The sequence below is a fragment of the Microcaecilia unicolor genome, chromosome 3 (assembly GCF_901765095.1).
Source record: "Microcaecilia unicolor chromosome 3, aMicUni1.1, whole genome shotgun sequence".
NCBI classification, from domain to species: domain Eukaryota; kingdom Metazoa; phylum Chordata; class Amphibia; order Gymnophiona; family Siphonopidae; genus Microcaecilia; species Microcaecilia unicolor.
This window is the reverse complement of record NC_044033.1, coordinates 175,531,741-175,557,476: the sequence shown is the minus strand read 5'-3', so window position 1 is coordinate 175,557,476 and position 25,736 is coordinate 175,531,741. Positions and strand designations below refer to the sequence as shown.

The following is a 25,736-nucleotide window of genomic DNA, read 5'->3' as shown; positions in this document are numbered from 1 at the left end:
ATGCGTCAACCTTTTCCTACCTGAGCACACAATTCTGGAACGTGCTGCCGCGCAACTTAAAAACGCTCTATGAACTAACTAACGTCCATAAACTACTGAAGACCCATCTCTTTAACAAGGCATACCACAAAGATCAACAAATATGAACTCCTATACAAATACCCAGAACTGCCTTACAATATTTACTTGTTAAACTACTAGCATGTTCTATCACTATCATGTTACCCAAGATCCTTCTGTAATACTAAATGTATATTTTCTTATATGTTTCCACTATCCGTGATGTATTGTAAGCCACATTGAGCCTGCAAAGAGGTGGGAAAATGTGGGATACAAATGCAATAAATAGTTCTGTAGGGGCAAATTCTGTTTGAACTCTGAAACTCAAGCAGGGGGAGCAAACTGGTTAAAAAAAACAATGAAATGGAGAAAGCATGTGGAATGTGGCTCACAGAATGTTTTCAACCCTTTTGTGTGTGTATGTCTGCCCTGGAGGGGAAAGAGTTGGACCAATACCCAAATATTCCATTGGTTTGAGAAGAAAGTGTGATACTTTACCAAACCGTCACTGTCAATAGATTTCAAAGGATGGATTTACAGTTTAATCACAGGGTGCCAACATCCTTATGGGAACAGGTATTACCATGCTTAACCATCACCAATGGTCAAATCTTTACAGTCAAATCTGAAACCAGAGTCTTGCTTGACTCTTCACTCACCTTCGCTTCCCATATTAACCAGCTATGGAAGAAAACACTATTCAAAATGAGATAGCTACGTCTAGTCAGATCATTCTTCTACCAAAACCTTCACACTACTAGTCCACATGTTAGTCCTACCTCCGAGGACAAGCAGCGCTACGTATGTCTAGTAGCGCTTTAGAAATAAGTAGTAGTGATAATTCTCAAGAATGGGTCATCGTCCGCGACGGCCCAGGAGACCAGAAGTCCAAAACAAAAGAGAAGTCTCTGGAAATGCTCCGTTGCGCAGCCCGAGTGCACTGTGCATGTGCAAACGGGTTCTTGCCCGCGACATGAGCATGAGGTGTTCAGTTCTTTTTGATCCGCAATTGGGAGAGTTGCTGTTCCTTACGCTCCTTTCTCAGGCTCAGGAGATCTACGTTTTTGGCATTTTACCGCTTCAATTACCCTTTTTTCTTTTAACTCTAGCTTGAATGTAATACAATATAAAAAAAATTTTAAAAAGAACCCATTTCACCTTTATTTTTTCTTAGTTTTTCTCCACTCTTGAAGTTTCCTTGTTTTTTCTTCACGGCCGCCTTTAGGCTGCTCGGTCGTGCTATTTTTTCTGCCTTTTATTTGGCACCATCGAGCCATTTAATTTCACAGCCACCGGTTTTCCCTCTATGTCATCAAGGACACCCAGCAGCTTCAAATGTTGTACTCGGTGCAACAGGACCATCTCAGGAACTGACCCCCCACGCGTGGTGTCTTCAGTGCCTGGGGCCTGACCATCCTCCAGCTGCCTGTAAGCTGTGTAATTTGATGAAGAAACGGACCCAAGTGGCTCGGGAGGCTCAACGTGAGAAACTTTTTTCTGATCGGTCCGGTCCTTCGACGTCAGCATCGACATCGGTACCGAGGTCGGCGGCTTCGGAGTCGACGTCGAGGGAAGCATCTACATCGGGAGTGCAGGTAATGGCTGCCCAAAGACCACACCCTGCTGGGAGCAGCAAGGGGGGTCTCCACCTGTCTCAAGGCCTACTGCTATGCAGGCCCCCCGGGACCGACCTTCGTTGGACTCGGCGCCGAGGATGCATGAGGATTCCACGTCCTCCTCTTCAGTACCGAGGAGTCTCGATGACAGGCGTCGAGCGAAGGCGAAGAAGCACCATCATCGATCTCCTTCCCTGCACGGTACCAAGAGCTCTGGGGAGCCGAAGGAGTCGGCACCCGAGAAGCGTCGGCGCCGAGAGGACCGCTCACCCGCCATACAAGAAGTGCAGATGCATCGGTCATCTGGCAGCCTGGTTCCGGCTCTCGAGCCCCCTCAGATTCTGGCACCAACTTCTGCACCGGCCCCCCCAGCCTTTTCTGATGGAAGCTCTCGACGAGCGCATCAGGGCCCTTCTTCCAGAGCTCCTGGAAGGGTTGCTGCGCCAGTCTGCCTCGGTGGCGGGAGTGCTTGCGCCTTCAGTACCGACTGTGGAGGCAGCATCTGGGCCATCGCCTATAGTGAGGTCTCCGTCCTCGGCGTCGGTTGCCACCCGGGTCGATTCTCCCTTGACGTCGGTGGAGGAAGCTTCGCCGGAGTCTAGGCAGGGGTCGACTTATCAACATCCCCCACGAGGTCGTTGTTCCTCGACGTCAAGACAGGCTCGGGTTCGGGCTGCTCTTAGAGAGCTGTTGTCCGATACTGAGGATGAGCGCTTGTGGGAAGAGGAGGAAGACCCCAAGTCCTTTTCGGAGGAAGAGTCATGTGGTGTACCCACTGATCCCACTTCGCCTATTGAAACTAGGATGTTTCCACCTGAGAGTCTTTCTTCTCCTCTTTTGTTCGGGAAATGTCTAAGGACATTCCGTTCCCTATGGAGGTTGTGGATGAGCCCAGGGCTGAGATGCTCAAGGTCCTGGATTATCCTTCTCCACCTGCTGAGGTTGCAACGGCCCCCTTGCATAATACACTGAGGGAAGTGCTTATGCACAATTGGTCGTGCCTTCTTTCTAACCTTGTGGTCCCCAAAATATCCGAGTCTCAGTACAGAGTCCATGGAGAGCCTGAGATGGTGAAGGCCCAACTTCCTCACGATTCCATGGTGGTGGACTCTGCTCTCAGAAGAGCCAAGAGTACTACAGACTATGCCTCCGCACCCCCAGGCAGAGAGTCTAGGACCTTGGATTCTTTTGGGAGGAGAACGTATCAGGCCACTATGCTGACCACCAAGATCCAAACTTACCAGCTCTACACGAGCATTCACTTGCAAAACTCGGTGAGGCAACTGTCTAGTTTGGTGGAAGCACTCCCTCCAAAGCTCATCGAACCTTTTCACCAGGTGGTCAGGCAGCAGAAGGCATGTTGCAAATTCCTGGCCAGGGGGACTTACGACACTTTTGATGTAGCATCCCAAGTAGCTGCTCAGGGTATAGTGATGCGCAGACTCTCATGGCTGCGTGTCTCTGACCTGGATCATAAGACCCAGCAGCGAATGGCAGATGTTCCTTGCTGGGGGGATAATCTTTTTGGAGAGAAGGTAGAGGACATGGTCGATCAGATCAAAAAGCACCATGATGCTATGGATTCTCTCTCCCGCTGGGCGTCTTCTGCTACCACCTTCTCATCCAGGAGGTTTTTTGGCGGGAGGAGGAGTAGGTCCACTCCTGCTTCTCGGCAGCCTGTTCAGGCTCAGTCCCAGCATGCGCATTCCCGTCAGCGCCGTGCACCAAAGGCCCCTAGGGCTCCCCAGCAAAAGCAAGGGATGGGCTTTTGACTGGCTCCAGTGCAGCATTGCTCAGAAAAAGTGTCCGTGCTGGACGGCTTGCCGGTTGGGGGGAGGTTGCTATTTTTTCACCAAAGGTGGCCTCTCATAACCTCCGACAGGTGGGTTCTTCAAATAGTCCAGTTAGGATACACTCTGGTATCCAAGCCTCCAAATTGCCCACCGGGAACTCAGTCCTTCAGCTCCCAGCAAAAGCAGGTACTTGCAGAGGAACTCTCCGCCCTTCTCAAGGCCAATGCGGTCGAACCCGTACCACCAGGGGAAGAAGGGCTGGGATTCTATTCCAGGTACTTCCTTGTGCAAAAGAAAATGGGGGATGCGTCCCATCCTAGACCTAAGGGCCCTGAACAAATTCATAGTCCAAGAAAAGTTCAGGATGGTTTCCCTGGGCACTCTTCTTCCCATGATTCAGGAAAACGATTGGCTATGCTCTCTGGACTTAAAGGATGCTTATGCTCACATCTCGATACTCCCAGCTCACAGGAAGTATCTTCGATTTCGACTGGGAACTCGGCACTTTCAGTACTGTGTACTGCCCTTTGGCCTCTCATCTGCGCCCAGGGTCTTCACAAAGTGCTTGGCAGTTGTCGCAGCATCTCTATGCAGACCAGGAGTGCATGTGTTCCCTTATTTCGACGATTGGCTGGTGAAGAGCACTTCGGAGGCAGGGGCTCTACAGTCCTTGCGCATGACTATCCAACTGCTAGAACTACTGGGGTTTGTAATCAATTATCCCACCTTGTCCCGGTTCAGAAATTGGAGTTCATTGAAGCTCTGTTGGACACACGGATGTTTCGAGCTTATCTCCCCCAGGCAAGGGCAGACGACCTCCTGACCCTAATGTCCTTGGCTCGATCGTCTCAACAGATCACAGCTTGGCAGATGTTGAGACTTTTAGGGCGCATGGCTTCCACAGTCCATGTAACTTCCATGGCACGCCTACATATGAGATCAGTTCAATGGACCCTAGCTTCCAAGTGGTGCCAGGCCACAGGGGATCTAGAGGATGTAATCCATCTCTCTACCGATTTTTGCAGTTCCCTTCAGTGGTAGACTATTTGATCCAATCTGGTCTTGGGACGTCCATTCCAAATTCCTCAGCCGCAGAAAGTGCTGACAACGGGTGCATCCTTCCTGGGGTGGGGAGCTCATGTAGATGGACTTCACACTCAAGAAGTTTGGTCCTTTCAGGAAAAAGATCTTCAGATCAACCTCCTGGAATTGCGAGCCATCTGGAACGCTCTTAAGGCTTTCAGAGATCGGCTGTCCAACCAAATCATTCTAATTCATACAGACAATCAGGTTGCTATGTATTACACCAACAAGCAGGGGGGCACCACATCTCGCCCTCTCTGTCAGGAAGCCGTCAAAGATGTGGCTTTGGGCTCACCGTCAAGGCATGTTTCTCCAGGCCACATATCTGGCAGGCGTAAACAACAGTCTGGCCGACAGGTTGAGCAGAATAATGCAACCTCACGAGTGGTCACTAAACATGGGCATAGTCCGCAAGATCTTCCGAGAGTGGGCACCCCCTCGGTGGATCTTTTTGCCACTCAGACCAATCACAAAGTCCCTCAATTCTGTTCCAGACTTCAGGCCCACGATAGACTAGCGTCAGATGCTTTTCTCCTTCATTGGGGGACAGGCCTTCTGTATGCGTATCCTCCCATACCTCTCTAGTAGGGAAGACTTTGCTGAAACTCAAGCAAGACCGAGGAACTGTGATTCTGATTGCGCCCTTTTGGCCCCGTTAGATCTGGTTCCCTCTTCTTCTGGAATTGTCCTCAGAAGAACCGTGGAGATTGGAGTGTTTTCCGACCCTCATCACCCAGGACGAGGGGTCGCTTCTACATCCCAGCCTCCAGTCTCTAGCTCAAACGGCCTGGATGTTGAGAGCTTAGAAGTTGCCTCCTTGGGTCTCCTGAGTCTTGCTTGCTTCCAGGAAAGATTCAACGAAGAGGTGTTACTCTTTCAAATGGAGGAGGTTTCCCGTCTGGTGTGACAGCAGGGCCCTAGATCTCTTTTCTTGTCCTACACGGACCCTGCTTGAATACCTTCTACACTTATCAGAGTCTGGTCTCAAGCAATTAGTGCTTATCAACGTGTAGAAGGTCAGCCTATCTCTGGACAGCCTTTAGTTGTTCGCTTTATGAGAGGTTTGCTTTTGTCAAAGCCCCCTGTCAAACCTCCACCAGTGTCAAGGGATCTCAACGTTGTCCTCACCCAGCTGATGAAAGCTCCTCTTGAGCCACTGAATTCCTACCATCTGAAGTACTGGAAGGTCATTTTCTTGGTGGCTGTTACTTCAGCTCGTAGAGTCAGTGAGCTCCAAGCCCTGGTAGTGCTTCATCATAATAAAGTAGTCCTCCGCACTCACCCTAAGTTCTTGCCGAAGGTGGTGTCAGAGTTCCATCTGAACCAGTCAATTGTCTTGCCAACATTTTTTCCCCGTCCATATACCCACCCTGGTGAAGACAAGTTGCACACCTTGGACTGTAAGAGAGCATTGGCCTCTTATGTGGAGCGGACAAAGCCCTATAGACAGTCCGCCCAGCTGTTTGTTTCTTTTAATCCCAAAAGGAGGGGAGTCGCTATCAGAAAACGCACCATTTCTAATTGGCTAACATATTGCATTTCCTTCACTTACGCCTAAGCTGGGCTGACTCTGGAAGGCCATGTCACGGCTCATAATGTTAGAGCCATGGCTGCGTCAGTGGCTCACTTGAAGTCAGCCTTCATTGAAGAGATTTGCAAGGCTGCAATGTGGTCATCGGTCCACACTTTCACATCTCACTACCCAACGTGACAGTTGGTTTGGACAGTCGGTGCTGCAGAATCTGTTCGGGGTTTAGAATCCAACTCCACCCTCCTAGGCCCATTTATGTTCTGTTCCATGCTGCACTCTCACTTAGTTGTATATTCTTTTTAGGTCAATCTATGTTACGTCCTTGTAGCTAATGGCCTGTACTCAGAACATCGGTCAGAGTGAATACAGTGGTAATGACGTGGGGGGGGGGGGGGGGGGGGGGGGGGGGGGGGGGGGAATATGTAAGGAGACTGTGTACGTGACACACTCTATGATTGGTGTGTGGTGCTGGAGGTGGGATAGCAATATACCCTATAACAATATGTTCCCCCCCCCCTCCCTGTGGGTTACGCTGTACTGATGAGTTAGGCTTCTGACAAGGACACAGGATTTATCTCCCAGGAAATATATATAATTACTAGTAAAACATGCCCATTTCTGACACAAATTAAATGGGCGCTAGCAGGGTTATCCTCAGAGTTCCAGCTTGCCTCCCTCCCTCCCTCTTCTCCCCTCTGAGTTCCATGCCCCCCTCTCCTCTGAGTTCCATACCCCCGCGCCTCCCTCCCTCTCTCCTTCCCTTTGAGTTCTAGACCCCCGCGCCTCCCTCCCTCTCCCCCACCTCCGAGTGGCAGCCCGACCTGTGTTGCCCGCCCTCTTCTCCCAGTCCTCCGTCTGCCCCTCGCCTTCCTGCGTGCCGGCCTGAATTTAAAAGTTCTTACCTCGGGGTCCGGCAGCAGCAGTGAAAGTCGAGCAGGCATGGTGCTTCAGTCTGCTTTCCCTTCTGTCTCAGCTCTGCCTCTGGTCCCGCCCTCATTTCCTGTTTCCGGAAGGGCGGGACCAGAGGCAGAGCTGAGACAGAAGGGAAAGCAGGCTGAAACACCGTGCCTGCTCGACTTTCACTGCTGCCGCCGGACCCCGAGGTAAGAACTTTTAAATTCAGGCCGGCACACAGGAAGGCGAGGGGCAGGCGGAGGACTGGGAGAAGAGGGCGGGCAACGCAGGTCGGGTTGCCAGTCAGAGGGTAGGAGAGGGAGGGGCAGGTGGGCATGGAACTGGGAGGAGGGGGGCCTAGAAGTCAGGGGGGGAGGGGGGAAGCAATTCTCCTGTGATTGTATCCTCACCTCCAACGTTCTGTGGCTGGCTGGTGCTGGTTTCCATTCCCTCTCATTGATCTGGCCTCTGACATCATTATGTTCAGACGCGAGGGTGGACCAATGGGAATTGTGTTACGAACCCAGGCATCCAGATGTAGAATGTTGGCGGTGCAATTATATAAGATATTTCCCCTCCCCCTTCTGAGATTGTAAGTACTGAGAACTATTCCTTTACAGCTGTAACATTTTCTTTCTATTGTTCTTGTACTGCTTAAGGACTTTTGCATAGTGATCTACCAGAACCCTCATCCACACCCTTGTCACCTCTCGTTTAGACTACTGCAATCTGCTTCTTGCTGGCCTCCCACTTAGTCACCTCTCCCCTCTCCAGTCGGTTCAAAACTCTGCTGCCCGTCTCATCTTCCGCCAGGGTCGCTTTACTCATACTACCCCTCTCAGGTCGCTTCACTGGCTCCCTATCCGTTTTCGCATCCTGTTCAAACTTCTTCTACTAACCTATAAATGTACTCTCTTCTGCTTCCCAGTATCTCTCCACAATCATGCTTCCCTACACCCCTTCCCATGCACTCCGTTCCATGGATAAATCCTTATCTGTTCCCTTCTCCACTACTGCCAACTCCAGACTTCGCTCCTTCTGTCTCGCTGCACCCTACGCCTGGAATAGACTTCCTGAGCCCCTACGTCTTGCCCCCATCCTTGACCATCTTTAAATCTAGATTGAAAGCCCACCTCTTTCACATTGCTTTTGACTTGTAACCACTGGCCTCCACCTACCCTCCTCTCCTCTACACATTAATTGATTTGCTTGCTTTAATTTTTGTCTAGTTGTAAGCTCTTTGAGCAGGGACTGTCTTCTATGTTTGTGCAGCGCTATAAAAATGCTAAATAGTAGTAGTAGTGATCTCTCCATAATTTGTACGATTATTTCTTATATAGAACTGAGAATGTTATTTCCTGCTTAGCCACATCATAAGAGATATTTCTTTTCCTTTCCTGAGAATATATACTCCACGCAGCTTATACACAGGCGTGACACCCATGGGGTGAAAGAGACCCCTGTCTAGCACTAACCAACTTTTGACCAGCCCCGTCTTTCTTTTAACCAACAACCCCTAACATCCAAGTACCTGACCAGGACTGTATGGGCTTGAATGTCCACTACCTGCTGGAGACTGAGGACTACTGGTTTTCTGGTGGACTGCACAGCAGTCATAGCCAAATTCAAAAGTTAATGGTTCTTAGTCTCCACCTGCTGGTTAAAGTGCATAACCCATCTGTGCTAGTTTGGAAGAATGCTATGGTATTTGGTTTTGTCACCGGTTCCCTGTGAGCCCCTTCTTGCAGGATATAATGTTAAGCTTTGTAGCTGGTAGCTATTTGTTTAGCTAGCAGGTACCGTTTTGTAGAGGTGGTTAGGCTGATTCCTTTCTTTCATCCTTAAAATATCGACTAGCTAGACTCTAGAGGCTGCACAGGAGATCAAGTCAATTCTCAGTCTCTGCACTGGCAGATAGATGAACATATATGTAAATATCTGGGCTGGATGGACTTAAGCACAAAGAATTGCTAGGTAATATCTAATTTCTTCTCTCAACATTGAAGGGGCTGTCTGCATACCAATTTCTCAACACACCAAAAAGACAAGATATGTAAGTTTAGATAAATTATATACAGAAACTAGCCACCATAAACTATTCTGCTTAACATGGAAAAAAAATTTAACAAATAGGCTGGTCAGACTAAAGTCAACCCCCCATAGCGACAGCTTTCTTGTTTTATGGACCCAATCAGCAGTTGCTTTGCTTAGTTACTAATAGAAGCATTCAGTTGGGAATGAGTTCTCTGCAATCCATTTCTGGCAGATATCCAACATGTCCACTTTTCAGCAACCAGTTGGTAAGATTGAATTGGGCTGTTAATAAGGAAAGGTTACCAGTTAACACATTGCCTTCTAGGAGTGCCAGTTGTACTTAGGCTGCAAATAATGGATCATCTGGTCTGATCAAAAAGTTCATGTTCCCATCTGAACTAAGTGCAACACTATGTTTTCAAGGGGGAAGGAATATGTATGGTAGCACTGTTGCAATATTACCAAGAGCTTGGGTGCTTCCTAGTGGGTAAAGTCCAAGCTGCACAGCCCACTAGGCAAACATGATGATACTGTAGTACAATAAAGTATGTCTGTATTTTGAAACAATTTCATGGTATATGGGGAAGGGCTTCACTCGCTGCACTTTTCTTTCCACTACTCAACAGCTAAAAACAGGACCCAAGCCAGAGGTGGAAGTGAAAGCTGCTGCCCCTGTGGGAGATGGTGCAAGACCGGCCGATCCCCAGAAGGTAAAGGAGCTGGCAGCAGAAGTGATGAAACAGGTGAGAACTTTGCAACACAAATGAGGTGAATGACTGCAACTTACTAATGCAGGACTGCAAAATAAACAGCAGCTACAAAATAACAGCTGTTAAAGCAGCATTTACTAGGGAGAAAAAAGTTTGGGTTGGAGGAAATAAGGACAGCAAGCCCCCCCCCCCAAAAAAAAAAAAAAAAACCTGCTGTTTAATAAGAATTTTATTATTTATTTGGATTTTGCTCACACCTTTTTCAGTAGTTGCTCAAGGTGAGTTACATTCATGTATACTGGATATTTCTATGTCCCAGGTGGGCTCACCATCTAAGCTTGTACCTGAGGCAATGGAGGGTTAAGTGATTTGCCCAAGATCACAAGGAGCTGTAGTGGGATTTGAACTGGCCACCTTAGGAATTCAAGACCAGTGCTGTAACCACTAGGCTACTCCTCCAGCTTAGCCAGTCCATGTACCTTTTAATAGTGGGATGGGTTTTTGTGTAAGGTCTAATTCACCTTTAACACTCTAGCATGGTGGGTTTTACCTACAGCCTATATATTCATTCTGAAACATAATATACTCCAAGTTGCCTCAAAGTGGTTTGTAACCAAAAAAAAAAAAAAAGTTTGGGGGAGGAAAACATTGTAATGTTTGTTGTGTGAGGGCTCCATACACACTGGAAGGGGGGAGAGAATGTACCAGATGTGTCTCAAACATTAATTCAGTCAAAGGTCAGCTCCAGGAAGAACACACCGTGTGAGCTTCACAAGGGAAAATATAGTATGATGCTCTAGTAGAAAGGGTGAGTTAAATTTAATTACCACACTTTTCTTTCTGTGAAAATTTAGGGTAACCATGTCCGGGAGTTAAAGGCCAAGAAGGCTGAGAAACTGCTGCTTGATGCTGAAGTCTCCAAGCTCTTAGAGCTAAAGAAGCAGCTGAGCCTTATGGAAGGGAAGATCATAGATACCCCTAGTCAGAAGGGGAAAAAAAGAAAGTGAGGACTGCTATTAACAGTTTCCAGCCTGGTGTCTGGGTGTTGCATCATTGTCAGCAATACACAACTTACCACTAGAGGCCTACTACAATGAAGGATCCTACTGCTACGACATGCAATATTCTTCGCCTCTTACTTGCATAAAACAGCTAGCAAGTTTTCTGGTCTAAGCCCAAATTGTCCTTAACTTTTTGGACAAATCTCAAAGGTAGCAGCAGTTGTTACTAATGAAAATGGTTATCCCACAATTGTCAATGGTTCTGCACTGTTGCTTGTTTTTGTTAAGTTTAGAATCAGGGCTGCCTCTTAAGATCATTCTGCAGTACCCCCCCCCCCCCCCAAAAAAAAAAAAAAAGCCACCCATTTTAAAATACAGTGGATGTAATGGGTATTGCCTGTTGCTGCTGTTTCAGCTTTACATAAGGGACTCTGAAGGATGCAACTTTTTTAGTATTTGAAAAATTGTGAAAAAGGATAGTTTAGCTGAAGATACCAATTAACTAGGCCCTGCCACTTATGAACATGGAATTAACAGAAGCAAGGAACAAACTTTGGTGTGTAGTTTGAAATTACTCCATGGTGGGGAAGTTGGCAAGGAACTCCTTTTGTACTTGACGACCTTGAGCTTTCAACTTTTTACATTGTTAGGAGATAAGGCAGCCAGGTACTACCGCTGCTGTTGGTTTCATTGCATTGTAGTGTTTGTAGCTGATGATGTAGAGATCTTCTATTTTTGTGTAGGAAATTTAAAAACAGAGGTTCTAGAATTTGAGCCTTAATGATAAATATACAATAAGTCTGAGCTTGGCAGGGTTGGGGCTGGCTTTGTAGTTATTTGTTTCTGAAATGTATGAATAAACATGCTTATTTAATTCTTACAAATGGTTTATTTAAAATTAGCCATATCAGTCTTGTAAAAAAATGTTTAATGCAGACGTATATTTTCTCCCAAGTGTAATAATTACAAGGTGTTAAACTGCAGCTGTGTTTGATTTTTAGAAGGTTGGGTTAATGTGATAGGCTACTTCTATAAATATCACAGTACACATGATAGTGTGTAACATCCAGCTGCTTTACTCCTACCCAATACTGCGTTCTTTCAACCTCTCAGCTACCTCTTGCTTAACTGTTTTCAGTTACTTCTATAATTGCCTGCCTCCACAGTAAGCTCAACTTCTTCCTTCTTTTACCTTTGTCAGTATTTTAAGTTATAGTTTAAGCCACTGCAATGCGTCCTGCATTGCACTTTAGTAGGAGATGAAAAATCACTGCTTCGAGCAGCAGGACAATGCAGCCCATGCACCTGTAATAGAGAAAGCTATGACTAAAGCACCAGGTTTGTTTCATTTTTATTAACATTTTTTAAATCACAAAACATAAGTGCACAGTAAAATTCAAGTCTACATCCATTGTAACAGGTAGTTAAGACTTGAAGACATTTTATATTTTGCAACCTTTCTTGAAGGTGAATAACTCAGACCAGTGAAGAATTCCCTGCTCAAAAGGGCTTATAATGGATGTTGACCTTGATAAGTTACCTAACCCTCCCCCCAGGCTTGGGTACAAGAAGAATCAAGTGGAGCATCACAATTTATCTGGTCGCTTTTCCCCATTTCACAGCCTAATCCATCAGCAAATCAGTTTTCTGAAGATCAATTTCAGGAGGCAGCATACTTCAGGCACTTCAGCTTCTTTTTTGGAAATCATCAACATAAGACTAGACAACAGCTGCTCTGAAGCAGTAGCCGCATTGTGGAAAGTTTTATAAGTCAGTTGTTGTGGTTAAGATGGAGCAATGACAATCTTAACACTGCAGTAGGGTACTATGAGAATTTCACACTCCAACTGCAGTTTCCTGACTCACAACACCCCCCCCCCCCCCCCCCCCACCTTCTCCATATACTTGATTGATTGTGCCGGATTGCCTTTTCAGACTGATGTAAGCCGCATTGGGCCAGCTTGTGGTGGGAAAATGTGGGATATAAATGCTATAAATAATCACAAGCAGCATGCGTATATTCTACATCAATGCAAGTGTTTTCCCTTAAGTCACTTCATCACCCAACATAAACGTAGGTATCTCTTCCCTGCCATTACTATTGTAATACCAGCACTTGCACCCCACCTTATGAACTTCAGAAGGAAGCTTAAACAGTGCAACTTGTGTAAACTAGCAGTACATTACAGAACAAACTCAATGTGGTATAGCATTTTTGTTATGATATGCACATTAACTCAGAAGTCTACAGCCGCTAAAAAAAAAAAAAGTTGGCAGGTTAAAAGTTTTAGCTATTAGAACAAGTTAGCTGCAACAAGAGTTGTTACTGGAATGGCCAGCTCCACTTACCAGGCCATGGTGTTGAATCGAAAAACTGAGCTGCTCCAATAACTTAGCATCTCCTTAAAATAAAAAAAAATATCAGGAGCACCATTTTCAAATCCATCTTGGTTCCAGTGCTAAATTTGCCCTAAACACGTCCACAGCTAGCTCTTTAAAATATACATTTCCAATAGCATCCTGTCAGACTACCTCATGCTTTAGATTTACCATCCTGTCAATCAGAGCCTTTCTGGTAGAATCCACTTCTGCACTCAACCTCTCTATCTCATTTTTCAAACGCTCATTTTCTGCCATCAGCTCTAATACTTTCCGTTCATTTTCTTGCTCTTTTTCCTTCACTCTGAGTTTTCCTCCTTGAGGCTGGCCATTCCTCTTTCTTTTGGTGCCACATGACACCCTGCTGGACTCTTCATCCTCTGTGAGAGTTTGTGATGGACAGCTACTACCAGAATCTGCTTCAGGGACTAGTGGTGATGTGTCTGCATTATCCAAGCTGGTAACAAAACTCTGCTGGCATTCCACTGGACTTTCTCCACTCAGAAATTCCAGCTCATTTGTTGGGAAGTGCTCTTCTGATACACTTTGGGATGTTTTAACAGTCACATCCACAAGGAAAGAGTCCCCCAAAGAATCTGTTGTCCAACATGATGAGCAGTCTAGGCTGTCAAAATGCTTGCATTCCTTCTGCAAAGCACAAATTGAAAGTGAATATATATTGTTCACAATAGAAAAAGGTTTATGAACAACAGATCAGTTAAAGGGTTTGACAAAATAGCTGGAATTCCAGACATCCATGACTATGACTGCTACAAACTGAAGGGTATGACAACAGATAGCAACTACTCATAGCCCTACCTGCTTCACACACTAAGACCTACTGCTGGCTGGACCTCAGATTTGACCCAAATTAGCAGTTTTTAGCTATAGGCATCTGTCAAGACCAGGAAATAAAACTTGTCATGTTATACCATTTGCACAGTCTGCTCTTGGAGAGCCTGCAGTGAACATATCAAAGGGAAGGAGATAGGACATCACTGTGCAGCATACATTCAACCCCGAATTAACAATGTCAATATGCACAGCAAAAAAAAAAAAGCAAGCCTTAGAATAATTTAATCCTACCTCATAAAATAGTTAAAGGCGTAATCACATCTTGACAGGCAGAATCGTGATCATTTTGAATGTCTAGCCAGCACTGGTCCTGAAACTGTCAGTTTTCAGCAAATATTCTTTTAAAAAATACTTGTGTGGTTAAGTACTAACTTTCACCACCCAGGGAGAGGGACAGAAAAACCATGAAGTTACATAAAAATACTTACAAATAGGAGGAAATATTTTTTTCACTCAAAGAATAGATAAGCTCTGAAACTTCTTGCCAGAGGATGTGGTTTGTGTATCTGGGTTTAAAAAAAAAAGTTTGGACAAGTTCCTGGCGGAAATGTCCATACTCTGCTATTAAGAGACATGGAGGAAGCCACTGCTTGCCCTGGGATTGGTCACATGGACTCATGTAGACCAAAGATGGTCAAATTATAATTTGCTATAGTGAAAAAAATGAGTATGGAAATACCAACAATATAGCAAAAACACACAGTACTCCACAAAAAAAATGAAACCCCAGTTTAACAATCTAATATAGCAAAGCTGGGAAGGAAAAGACTCAAAGTAGCTCAAACCACCATTTTACAGAGCTATAGTGGTTAAAAAAAGAAAAAAGGACCTTACTTCATCACTGGCAAAAACCTTCCCACAAATAGAGTAACTTCATCCAAAAATGCAAACTACACAACATCAATGCTCAAAGAAAACACGCATCTCATGGCTGGCATGAAGTACTCAAAGTGCATCTGGTAGGAATTTAAAGATGCAGAAATGCCCCAGGCCAATGATGGCCAGCGTTTTGTGAAAACTGCATCAGGATCCCAGAAGGCAAAACATTCCACAAAAATGCATTTTTGTGGAATTTTTTGCCTTCTGGGACCCTGACGCAGTTTTCATGAGAAACTGGCCATTGTTGGCATTTCTGCATCTTTAAATCCTCACCAGATACACTTCACGTATTTCATTCCAGCCATAAGTGTTTTTTCTTTGAGCATTATGCTGTGTAGTTTGCACTTATGGATTAAGTTACTCTAGTTGTGGGAAAGTTTTTGCCAATGTTTTGGGGGTTTTTTTAACCGCTATAGCTCTGTAAAATGGTGGCCCAGTATGGCTATTCTTATGTTTTGTTCGCTCAGATAAATGATGCTGGTCATCCTGGCAAATGAAAGAAAGCCTTGTTACAGCGCACGTTTTCTTACCTGGTCCAACACCAGGGGCTCCTGACCAACCCCGTTATTCACATCAGAGAGGAGAATGTCCTGCAGGTCTTCATACCAGGCCTCCAGCTCCCACCCAGAAAGAGCACCAGGGACAGGGGTACATGTCGAGAAAGGCAGAGATTCTGCCGTCATTGTAGGGCACAAAGTGATGTGCCTCACTGCAAAACAACTGCAGGCAAAAATAAATGTTCAGACTTACTGAAAACAATGTGTGAAAATGTACAGTTATTTACACAGAAGTGGTTAAATAGCATTTATCTCAGTGTTTGTGGAAGAATCACATGTTAACCAAAACCTGCAGCCCTTTGAGAACAGGATTAGCAGCATGACTTGATGGGACATTTTTACAATGCTGTAACTTATTTAATTAGAAGGGCCCTGGATCTTCACCATGGCCATTACAAAGGGACTATGAGCCAACTAGGGACAGAGAAAATACCTGCATACGATAATATAAAATGCTTAGGTAGTACCACAGAAATGTGCTATATCAAATCCCTGACCCTTTAGCAAGCTCCAAACTAGATTACATAGATTATTTGCACATTAAACTTCTAAATAGGTCCTTGTAGGTAAGAATTCTCTCTCAACCCATAAATTAAATATCACCTCTTCTACCAATTTGATCTGTTTCCACCAACTCAGTCACTATCCCTTGACAAGCATTTCTTGGCCTGCCCAAAATAAGTTGCTAGACCCATTTCATGGTGCCCATATTAGCCACTACTCTAGCTGATACCTGAAGAAAGTCCTTACCAGAAGCCAAGAGCTGAAAGTGGCCAAGGGAGGCACAGGCAGCTCCTTGTGACTCTGGGCAAGTCACTTAACCCTCCATTGCCCCATGTAAGCCGCATTGAGCCTGCCATGAGTGGGAAAGTGCGGGGTACAAATATAACAAAAAAAAAAAAAGCCTGCAGTGCCATGGCCTACACTTAAATGTACTGTGTGATCACTGCACTGCATACATAATATCCCTGACCCTTTTTACAAGCATCAGTGCACACACTGGGCTTCCCTTATATAATTAAGCAAGAATCCCTCCTCACAACAGCTAAAGTTTGCAAAAAGTTATTACCTAATCAAGTATGATGGTGTATGAAGATCGTCTTTCGTTTAAAACACTGTAAAAAAAAAATTGGTTGTGTAATGTTATGAGGTAATAAATACTAATACGATTTTTTTCAGAGGTATAAAAACTGTTCCCCAGCATTACTAAAAAAACATTACAAACTTGTAACAATTTCTTTTAATACATTTTTATTTCAATTACAGCTTGACAGTCTTGTTCACATTCATTCCAGATTTACAGTTTGTTCTATTTGAATTACTTATCTTCCCACTAATGTAGCTCAGACATCTCCAAGCACTCTAGCAAGAACTTAAGACACACTGAACAATGTTCTAGCTGTGTTCTTTTCATATGCTACATTTCCAGACAATAGCTATTTTGCACCTTTTTTTCTGATATTTGCCAAAAAAAGCTAGTCAATATTGAGTGTCTCAAATTTGAGAAGCATATTTGATCCTATGAAGTAAAGATTAACTTTGGAAAGCTTGTCAGATATCCTAGATTAGTCTAATAAAGATATCACATCAACTTTTGACCCTTATAACCTTAACTCTAAAGGCCAAAGAGCAATATACAAAGAGGCTATTTTCAAAACACTTAGACTTACAAGGTTCCACAGGTTACTATGGAACTTTTAAGTGCTTTGAAAACGAACCCCTAGTCTCTACAAGTTTGAAGAGGAGTGCACATGCCTATAGTAAAAAGGCTCTTGTCTTTTCTGAAGATCCCTCAGTTGTTACTCCTTAGATTTACTGCTCACCCTGTATCACCACTTTTCTTTCATCTCTATTTCTGCATTTTTATATTTTCTATGGTTTCCATTCTTGAAATAATCCTCCTGCTTTCTAAAATAAACTCAGTTTTAAATGACTCCTTTTAGTCCACTTTTCCTTATTTACAGTATGCAGTGTACAAGACATCATGTAAAATTTGACTGCCCCTATCGGACCGACCCTTCACTTGTCTATTAGAATGTAAGCTCTTTGAGCAGGGACTGTCTCTCTTTGTTAAATTGTACAGCGCTGCGTAACCCTAGTAGCGCTCTAGAAATGTTAAGTAGTAGTAGTAAAAGGCACTAACTCTGCTAAGCTAAACACCCTAAAACAAGCAGAGTAAGTTAATGTTAAACCATAAATTTTAACAGCCAAACAATTTAATGATTTAGCAGTACTATTTGTTTTAGGCCTTGGAAACCAGGAAAAACACCATTAGCTTCACAGTCCCTATAATTTTTCCATCAAAACTCTCCAATCTTTGGATAAGTAGAGGATCCTATCAAAATTAGGTACCTTCCTTTACTTCAAAAGGGACTTTATTTTGCTGTACTCACACAGCCTCCATCAAATAAAAACCAGCCAGGCACTGGCGTAGTTGGGGGTAACCACGGGTCCAATATCAGGGAGTGGAAAGAAGGAACTTAATGCATAACATATGACATCTGCCGCTACTCAAGTTTCAAAAGTCCTTCAGGGTGCACATGGCTCCTATCACACCCAAGGTATCTCGAAAAGTAGCGCTGCGATCTAAACTGCTTTGATTTTATTGAAAACCTTAGGATGCTACTCTGAACACTAAACATTAGGGAGACGAGCTTATGAATATTTTAATCCCTTACTACCATCAGAACCCTTATCCAAACCCTCGTCACCTCTCGTTTGGATTATTGCAATTTACTTCTCACTGGTCTTCCTCTCAGCCATCTCTCTCCTCTCCAGTCTGTCCAAAATTCTGCAGCGCAACTTATTTTCTGCCAAAATCCTTATACCCACACTAGTCCACTCCTCAAGTCACTTCACTGGCTCCCTATCCGCTTCCGCATACAATTCAAACTTCTCTTACTGACCTTTAAATGCATCCATTCTGCAGCCCCCCCATTACCTCTCCACTCTCATCTCTCCCTACATTCCTCCCTGTGAACTCCGCTCATTGGACAACTCTCTCTTGTCATCCCCCTTCTCCACCGCTAACTCCAGGCTTCGTCCCTTTTCCCTGGAATAGACTTCCTGAGCTTGTACGTCTAGCTCCATCTCTACCTGTTTTCAAATCTATGCTGAAAACCCACCTTTTCACCACTGCTTTTGGCTCCTAGCCACTACTCAATTGCCCTCCCCCTTGTTCCTTCTCACCCTGTACTTCCCTCACCCTTAATTGTCTTGTCTGTATTATATTTAGATTGTAAGCTCTATCGAGCAGGGACTGTCTCTCTGTGTCAGGTGTTCAGCGCTATACAAATGTTAACAATAATTTAGACGCGAAACCCCCGGAGAACTACAACAATCATATCACTGGCCACGGAAGCGTAAGCGAACGGAAAAAAAAAAAAAAAAAGTTTCCCCTAGCATATTTTTCCAGTAAACTTTAAAAACACAATCTATTGCCAAGGGTGCATTGTTTAACAAGCTTTTTGATCAGTTTTTTTAGGAATACTCTTTCCTTCAGGTCTACTAGACAGGATCAGCAAATGCGCATCACCAGATCTATTTTGTGTGTTTGTTAAGCTTCTTAGGAAAAAAAAACATGCCAACGGAAACTTTTTTTCCCCCCTAGGGCGGGCGAAACAAGTTCTGACGTGGAGATAGGAAGGGACATACGTCCATCTCATCCATAACTGTTACTGCACCTTCTGAAGTAACTTTTTGAGAATATAGCTCTGCCCAAAACTGACTCGGTCCTCGACATTCTCAAGACTCTTGTCAACTCCCCTCACTCGTTTTACTTTTGGGGGGGGGGGGAGAAGGTGAGACACCCCCGTAACGCCCGTTAGAAAAAATAACCCTCATAAATACGAGCCCCCCCTTTCTCTCCGACCTTTCTCCTCTTGCCGGTGGCTGGCTGGTACAATGTGCGAGGCTGAGGGCGGACGGCGTTGGCTCTCTGCTGGCTGGCGGACCGTGGGCTCATGTTAATCATCGTCTACACAATCGCTCTTGATGGTGGCTCGAAAAACTGAGGCGTCACGCGCGGCTGCGACCGGTCTTTAAAAGGAGCAAGGAGGAGGGGGCGGGGCACGATCGCTCAACCCAACTCGCAGTCCTCCGGCTGATCATTCAGCGGGTGAGCTTGTGCGGTCATTGACCGACGCCTCTTTCAGCCAATCGGCAAACAACCAGGCAAAGGCGAGATGGGAGTAATGAAAGGCAACCGATCGGTTAGATTGCAGCAAGCAAGTTTGGTTTTGCCGCCGAGTCAGAAACTTGAGACGTCAGCCTGGGTTGGTGAAGCGGATACCGGGTCGCGCAAGCGCACTGCATCGAGTCACGCGACCCGGCCTGCTTTAGAATGAGTCATTTGAGGGATGATGCAATAGTTGGCAAGAAGGCAAAAGGTGGATAGGTTTGAGCAGCAGAAAGCTGAGCCACGCCTACAAGGATTATACAGAGGATTTAATGCATGCTACATATTCTGGACATTCTGATTGCATCAATGTTTTGTTATACTTTATTACAAACATTCCATAACATTTATTATTAAAATAACAACAAAAAGTTACCCTGGCCTGTTCACATAGACCCCCCACCACCACCTACCCCAAAAATTCCTGTGACTTATCACACACGAGTGGCAACAGACCTAGCACATACAGAAAAATAAATACACAAAACACTACACAGTAACCATACAATTTGGTTATGCAGCATAATACAGAGCAATCCACAACGCATTAAGGGGGTCTTTTACTAAGGTACACTATCATTTTTAGGTCATGCTAAAACTCTGCTGGCGCTAAACACTGAGACACCCATAGGAATATAATAGGCATCTCAGTGTTTAGCGCCAGCTGAGTTTTAGCATGACGTAAGGGCTTCTTTTACAAAGATGCGTGGCAAATGAGAGGAAGTCCATAGGAATTGAATGGGCTTCTTCTCATTTGCCATGCAGGAATCGGTAGCGTGGCTTTGTAAAAGCCCAAAGTGTGATACTGTATGAAACCATGAGATATCATTGTCAGTAAATTTTGAAAGATGGATTTTACAGTTTAAAGCAGATTACCATTGTCTTTGTGGGAACAGGAATCACCATGCATAATCACCACTACCACTACCACTACCACTACTACTACTACTTGGTGCTACCCTATACAGTGTCAATCCTGAGCAATTTTTCAGTGAAACACAGAGAAAGAGAATATATTCAAGCATCAAGAAATTAAGTCAGAAACTAAGAAAATGTGGAAGAAAGATACAGAAATATTTCCCATCATTTACAAATTTACAAATACACCTGGATAGGTTGCCTATACATGTTACATCCAGAGGGGTGTCTTTGGGACAAAGCAAGATTTATACTGAGCATTAGCAGTAAGTTTGAGAGACTGAGATCATATTCCACATGCCATAGCTTAGGAGGAGGTTCACTCCTGTCATGGTATGTGCAAAAAGAACCCATCTGGAGAAATTGCCCTGAGACAACCAGTAAGAAAATTGTACATTTGAGTAATTAGGTTTCACCATAAAATTTACAACAAAGAAAATGAAATGCAAATCTGAATCACTAACAGCCAACCCAGCAGGGACAGGGGTATGGCAACATTGAGGGGGATGTGTCCAGTGGTGTGCTGGTAAATGTTTAACAACAAGCTCTCTCCCCGGTCCACCTCTGTGCCCCCACCCCAAATTGCAGAGCTGGCTATAGCTGTGGAGTGAGCCTGGGGTGGGGGGGGGGGGGGGGCAATGCATTACTCCAGGAAACAAAACATTAAATTATCCCAGGTTCCAATCTAATTCATGTTTAAAGTGGGATAAAATGCCATAAATAAGTAAATAAATATAAACTTTTAATGTTGAGCATGTGATTCTCAAAGTGGACATATTCCAAACACTATAATGAAAATAAAATGATATTTTTCTACCTTTGTTGTCTGGTGACTTTGTTTTTCTGATCATACTGGCCCAGTATCCAATTCTGCTGCTATCTGTCCTCTTAACTCCATTTCCAGGGCTTCCTTTCCATTTATTTCTTTACTTTCCGCCTTTCTTCTTCATTTCTTGCCCTACATCCGTAAGTAAAGGCTGGGTCCTCCACAGACTTGACTGTCCAGTGGATCCAGCTTCTGCCTATTTTCTTCATCCATGTGCAGTTTTTCTCCTCTCTTCCTTTTCCCTCATCTCATCTCCTTCCTCACTCTTCCCTCCCCTCTATCCATGTCCAGCATTTCTTCTCTCCCCCTGCCCTCCATCCACCCATGTCCAGCAACCTTCCTCTTCCCCCTGCCCTCCCCTCCATCCACCCATGTCCAGCAACCCTCATCTCCCCCCTGCTCTCCCCTCCATCCACCCATGTCCAGCAACTCTCCTCTCCCCTGCCCTCCCCTCCATCCACCCATGTCCAGCAACCCTCCTCTCCCCCCTGCCATCCCCTCCATCCACCCATGTCCAGCAACCCTCTCCCCCTGCCCTCCCCTCCATTCACCCATGTTAACCATCTCCTTCCAGCCTCCCCCCCAGCAGCCCATGTCAACCATCTCTCTTCTAGCCCCTCCCCTACTCAACACCAGACATTTCCTGCCTTCTTCCAGCCCCCCCCCCGATTCCCGATCCCCCCCGCTCGTCCATCATCTCCTGTCTGCCCTCAGCTCCCCGATAGCCCTCATTTCCTTCCTGCCACCACCCTGCCTTTAAATATTGTATTTTTCTTCAAGTCGCAGCGCCGGCATTGAAAGCAGCAGGCTTGGCTCAGCTCGGCTCCAGCCTTCCCTCGCATGGTTCCGCCCTCTTCTGATGTACTTCCTGTTTCCGCGAGGGAAGGCTGGAGCCGAGCCAAGCCAAGCCTGATGCTTTCAATGCCGGCGCCACGACTCGAGGAAAAATACAATATTTAAAGGCAGGGCAGCGGCAAGAAGGAAACGAGGGCTATCGGGGAGCTGAAGGCAGACAGGAGATGATGGACGACCTGCAGAGCAGGGGAGCCTGCAGCTCACGGGGGGGGGGGGGGGGGGGAGGGGAGGAGAGGCAAGCCGGCTCGCACTCGGTAAACAACCGGCTCGCAAGATGCCAATAAATTTAACAACCGGCTCTTGCGAGCCAGCTCCAGCACACCACTGGATGTGTCCCTCTGTGACTGGGAAAGGAGAAGAGAGGAGAGGAGAGGCAATTTGAAAGGGAGAATTCCCTAATTGCTATGATTTCAGTATATTAATGTTTCTATATTGTATGTGTAACTCCTTCTTCCACAGAAATACAAAGGGATTTTTTGTTGGGGTGAGTGGTGAATTTTTCTTTCTTCACTTTGGTCCATTTTAAAACTGAATAAGTCACTAAATGTTTTACAAAAGATAAGAGATTATATTCATGTTCTTGAATGCCATGTTTATTTATTTATTTGTTGTATTTGTATCCCACATTTTCCCACCCATTTGCAGGCTCAATGTGGCTTACATTGTTCCACCATGGCTATCGCCATACCAGAATAAAAGATACAATTAGTAATTACATAAGAACATGGGTAACATAATGGAGTAAAGCATAAAGTATAAAGAGATCATTATCGGAATAACAGATAAAGCGGTAATGTTTTAGAGTTCATATGATGGATCGTTATGGTATGCTCTGTTGAAGAGGTAGGTCTTCAGTGATTTCCGAATATTGATTAGGTCACGTATTTTTTTCAAATCCAGTGGTAATGCATTCCAAAGCTGCGTACCTATGTAGGAAAAGCTGGATGCATGCATTAGTTTGTATTTTATGTGTTTTTCTAATACTGTGATTAGGTAATCCATGTAAGAGTTCAAGGACACAGCTGCAATTACCTTTTTCCTCTTTCCATATCTAAACATGTTGAGACTTGTCTGAAAGGTAATTTCCAGAATGATGACCAATCTGGCCCAGTGTCAAATTTCAAAGTGACTCAAGGTTTATACTTATAAACCACAACCTCAACAGAAATGGAAAACACATTGGTATTTTCATAAGGTACAACCTTTGATTTAAATATTTTTTTGTTATTTTTTATGCTTTTTTTTTAATAGTTTCTCAAATCAGCATACTGTGACTACCCAACACTAGGGAATAACTTTACCACTGAAGGAAGGGAAACTATTTAATGGAAGTTTTTTTTTTTACTTTTCAACACTTGCTTCAGAACATGTCAAGAAAAGATTAACTCAGCTTTTTCTGCCACCAGATCTTCTTGTTGGCTTTGATAATGTGAATAGTACAACTTTTCACAACATAGTCCTTGGACTCCGACAAACTAGAAGGGTTAAACCTCCCATTTAAAAAGTGCTGACACACTGGAAGATGTTACTAGTAATACCAAACATGTAATGAGATTTTCCTAATAAAGAAAGAATATTCCAAATTGTAGGTTGCTGCTTGCCTTACTGGTGATGCTCTCCTTGTTAATGCACTCAAGTCAAAGGCTATTAGAATTTGTAACAATTCTTTAAATAAGAGGTTCAATTCAATTCAATTAGGTCTTATATGCCCCTAATATCTCCTTGTCAAGGTTCAGTGTGGATTACATGATTAGATTACATTAATTAGTGCACTGCATAAGGAGTCCGGCCCGTAGCCATAAGAGAAGCAGCAATATAATATAGAAAGAGTGAACCAGACTTAGGCTGTGGGGGCTTGGTGCAGCGATAGTAATTTATATAACAGGCTTAGGGAAAACAAAGATTTTTACCTTCTTCCTGAAGCTGAGGTAATTGCTATCTGTTTTAATATCTGCTCCCCAGTATCTCTCCACACTCGTCCTTCCCTACACCCCTTCCCGTGCACTCCGCTCCATGGATAAATCCTTCTTATCTGTTCCCTTCTCCACTACTGCCAACTCCAGACTTCGCGCCTTCTGTCTCGCTGCACCCTACGCCTGGAATAAACTTCCTGAGCCCCTACGTCTTGCCCCATCCTTGGCCACCTTTAAATCTAGACTGAAAGCCCACCTCTTTAACATTGCTTTTGACTTGTAACCACTTGTAACCACTCGCCTCCACCTACTACTACTACTACTACTTAACATTTCTAAAGCGCTACTAGGGTTACGCAGCGCTGTACAATTTAACATGGAAAGACAGTCCCTGCTCGAAGAGCTTACACCTACCCTCCTCTCTTCCTTCCCGTTCACATTAATTGATTCGATTTGCTTACTTTATTTATTTTTGTCTATTAGATTGTAAGCTCTTTGAGCAGGGACTGTCTTTCTTCTATGTTTGTGCAGCGCTGCGTACGCCTTGTTGCGCTATAGAAATGCTAAATAGTAGTAGTAGTAGTAGTTCCATAATGAAGTTCTGGCTAGCGGGAAGAGCAAATTGAAAGTTTTCTGGAATTTGGTCCCCTTGTGATTTTAAGAGGAGAGGCACAGCTGATTTTTTTTTTCTGTCTCTTTGATTGGGCCAGGCACAGTGATGTTGTACTGATCAGCAGGCTGGATGTGATCCCATATAAGATTTGGAAGACTATACAGGCGGTTATGAACCTAATTCTTTCAGTTATAGGGAACCAATGTAATTTGACCAGGTATGAGACACTGTTGTGTCTCTTTAGTTTAAAAATCAGTCTTGCTGTGGTATTCTGTATTATTTGCAGTTTCTTTAGAAGGTGAGAGTTGATGCCAAGAAATAGGATGTTGCAATAGTCAAGATGAGGCAAGATCAGCATTTGGACCAGCAGTGTGAAGGCTTTCTGGTCAAAGAATGAACACACTATTTATTTATTAGGATTTATTTACTGCCTTTTTGAAGGAATTCACTCAAGGCGCTGTACAGTAAGAATAAATCAAACATGAGCAATAGACAATTACAGCAGTAAAAATATTAAAAGAACAACACAAAGTATGGCATAGTATACTAATACTACTTACAATGTCAACACAATGTCAGCACTAGCCGAAGCTGCCTAATTTAGAACAGAATTATTTTCCAAAGTTGGTTGATGTGGGAGGAGAATGTTCAGGAATAATCAAGAAGTATTCCCTAGCACTATGGCTTCTGATTCTACTGCAAGTGCCTTATCCTTGGCCACTGTTATTGAGGTTGGGACCTGTACCCCTGGAATCCAGAGCCATAAGATCTTGGTCTTTTGTGGATTCAGTTTTAGCTTGTTTTTATGTATTCTTGATATAATAAATTGAAAAGAAATAATCCAGTTTGGTCAGGGTCCAAACCATTTCAAGAAAAATCTTATGTGCTGCATTTTATGTTATTTCCTGAAAGTGTGATTGTGGCTTCTGTATGAGTGTATGCACTTTCCTATAATACTATATTATACAGTGATACCTCGGTTTTCGTTGACTTCGGTTATCGTCGGTTTTTTCTTTTAAAAATTTGTCTCGGTTTTCATCGG

The 25,736-nt window shown here is 44.4% G+C and overlaps 2 protein-coding genes across 2 annotated transcripts in view; one reads left to right on the top strand and one right to left on the bottom strand.

The window, feature by feature from the left end:
• Positions 1-11,095, top strand: part of MARS1 (methionyl-tRNA synthetase 1) — a 101,472-nt gene extending 90,377 nt beyond the window's left edge. The window contains exons 20-21 of the mRNA XM_030196620.1: positions 9,638-9,754; positions 10,576-11,095. Of these exons, the coding sequence (XP_030052480.1) occupies positions 9,638-9,754; positions 10,576-10,728 (270 nt within the window). The 3' untranslated portion in view covers positions 10,729-11,095. The remainder of the gene's footprint in view (positions 1-9,637; positions 9,755-10,575) is intronic.
• A 962-nt stretch (positions 11,096-12,057) lies between these two features.
• Positions 12,058-19,421, bottom strand: DDIT3 (DNA damage inducible transcript 3). Its single transcript, XM_030196621.1, has 4 exons — positions 19,264-19,421; positions 16,462-16,507; positions 15,366-15,555; positions 12,058-13,749 (listed from the first exon to the last, which is right to left on the bottom strand). The coding sequence occupies exons 3-4, from the start codon at positions 15,516-15,518 to the stop codon at positions 13,246-13,248; spliced, it is 657 nt and encodes a 218-aa protein (XP_030052481.1). The 5' UTR covers positions 15,519-15,555; positions 16,462-16,507; positions 19,264-19,421; the 3' UTR covers positions 12,058-13,245.
• Positions 19,422-25,736: the final 6,315 nt, after the last annotated feature.

Excerpts from the sequence above, each read along its gene's own strand:
- DDIT3 (XM_030196621.1), bottom strand. The coding sequence starts at position 15,518 with ATGACGGCAGAATCTCTGCCTTTCTCGACATGTACCCCTGTCCCTGGT. Across the intron at positions 13,750-15,365 it reads AGCCCCTGGTGTTGGACCAG|AAGGAATGCAAGCATTTTGA; the intron begins GTAAGAAAACGT and ends TGTGCTTTGCAG.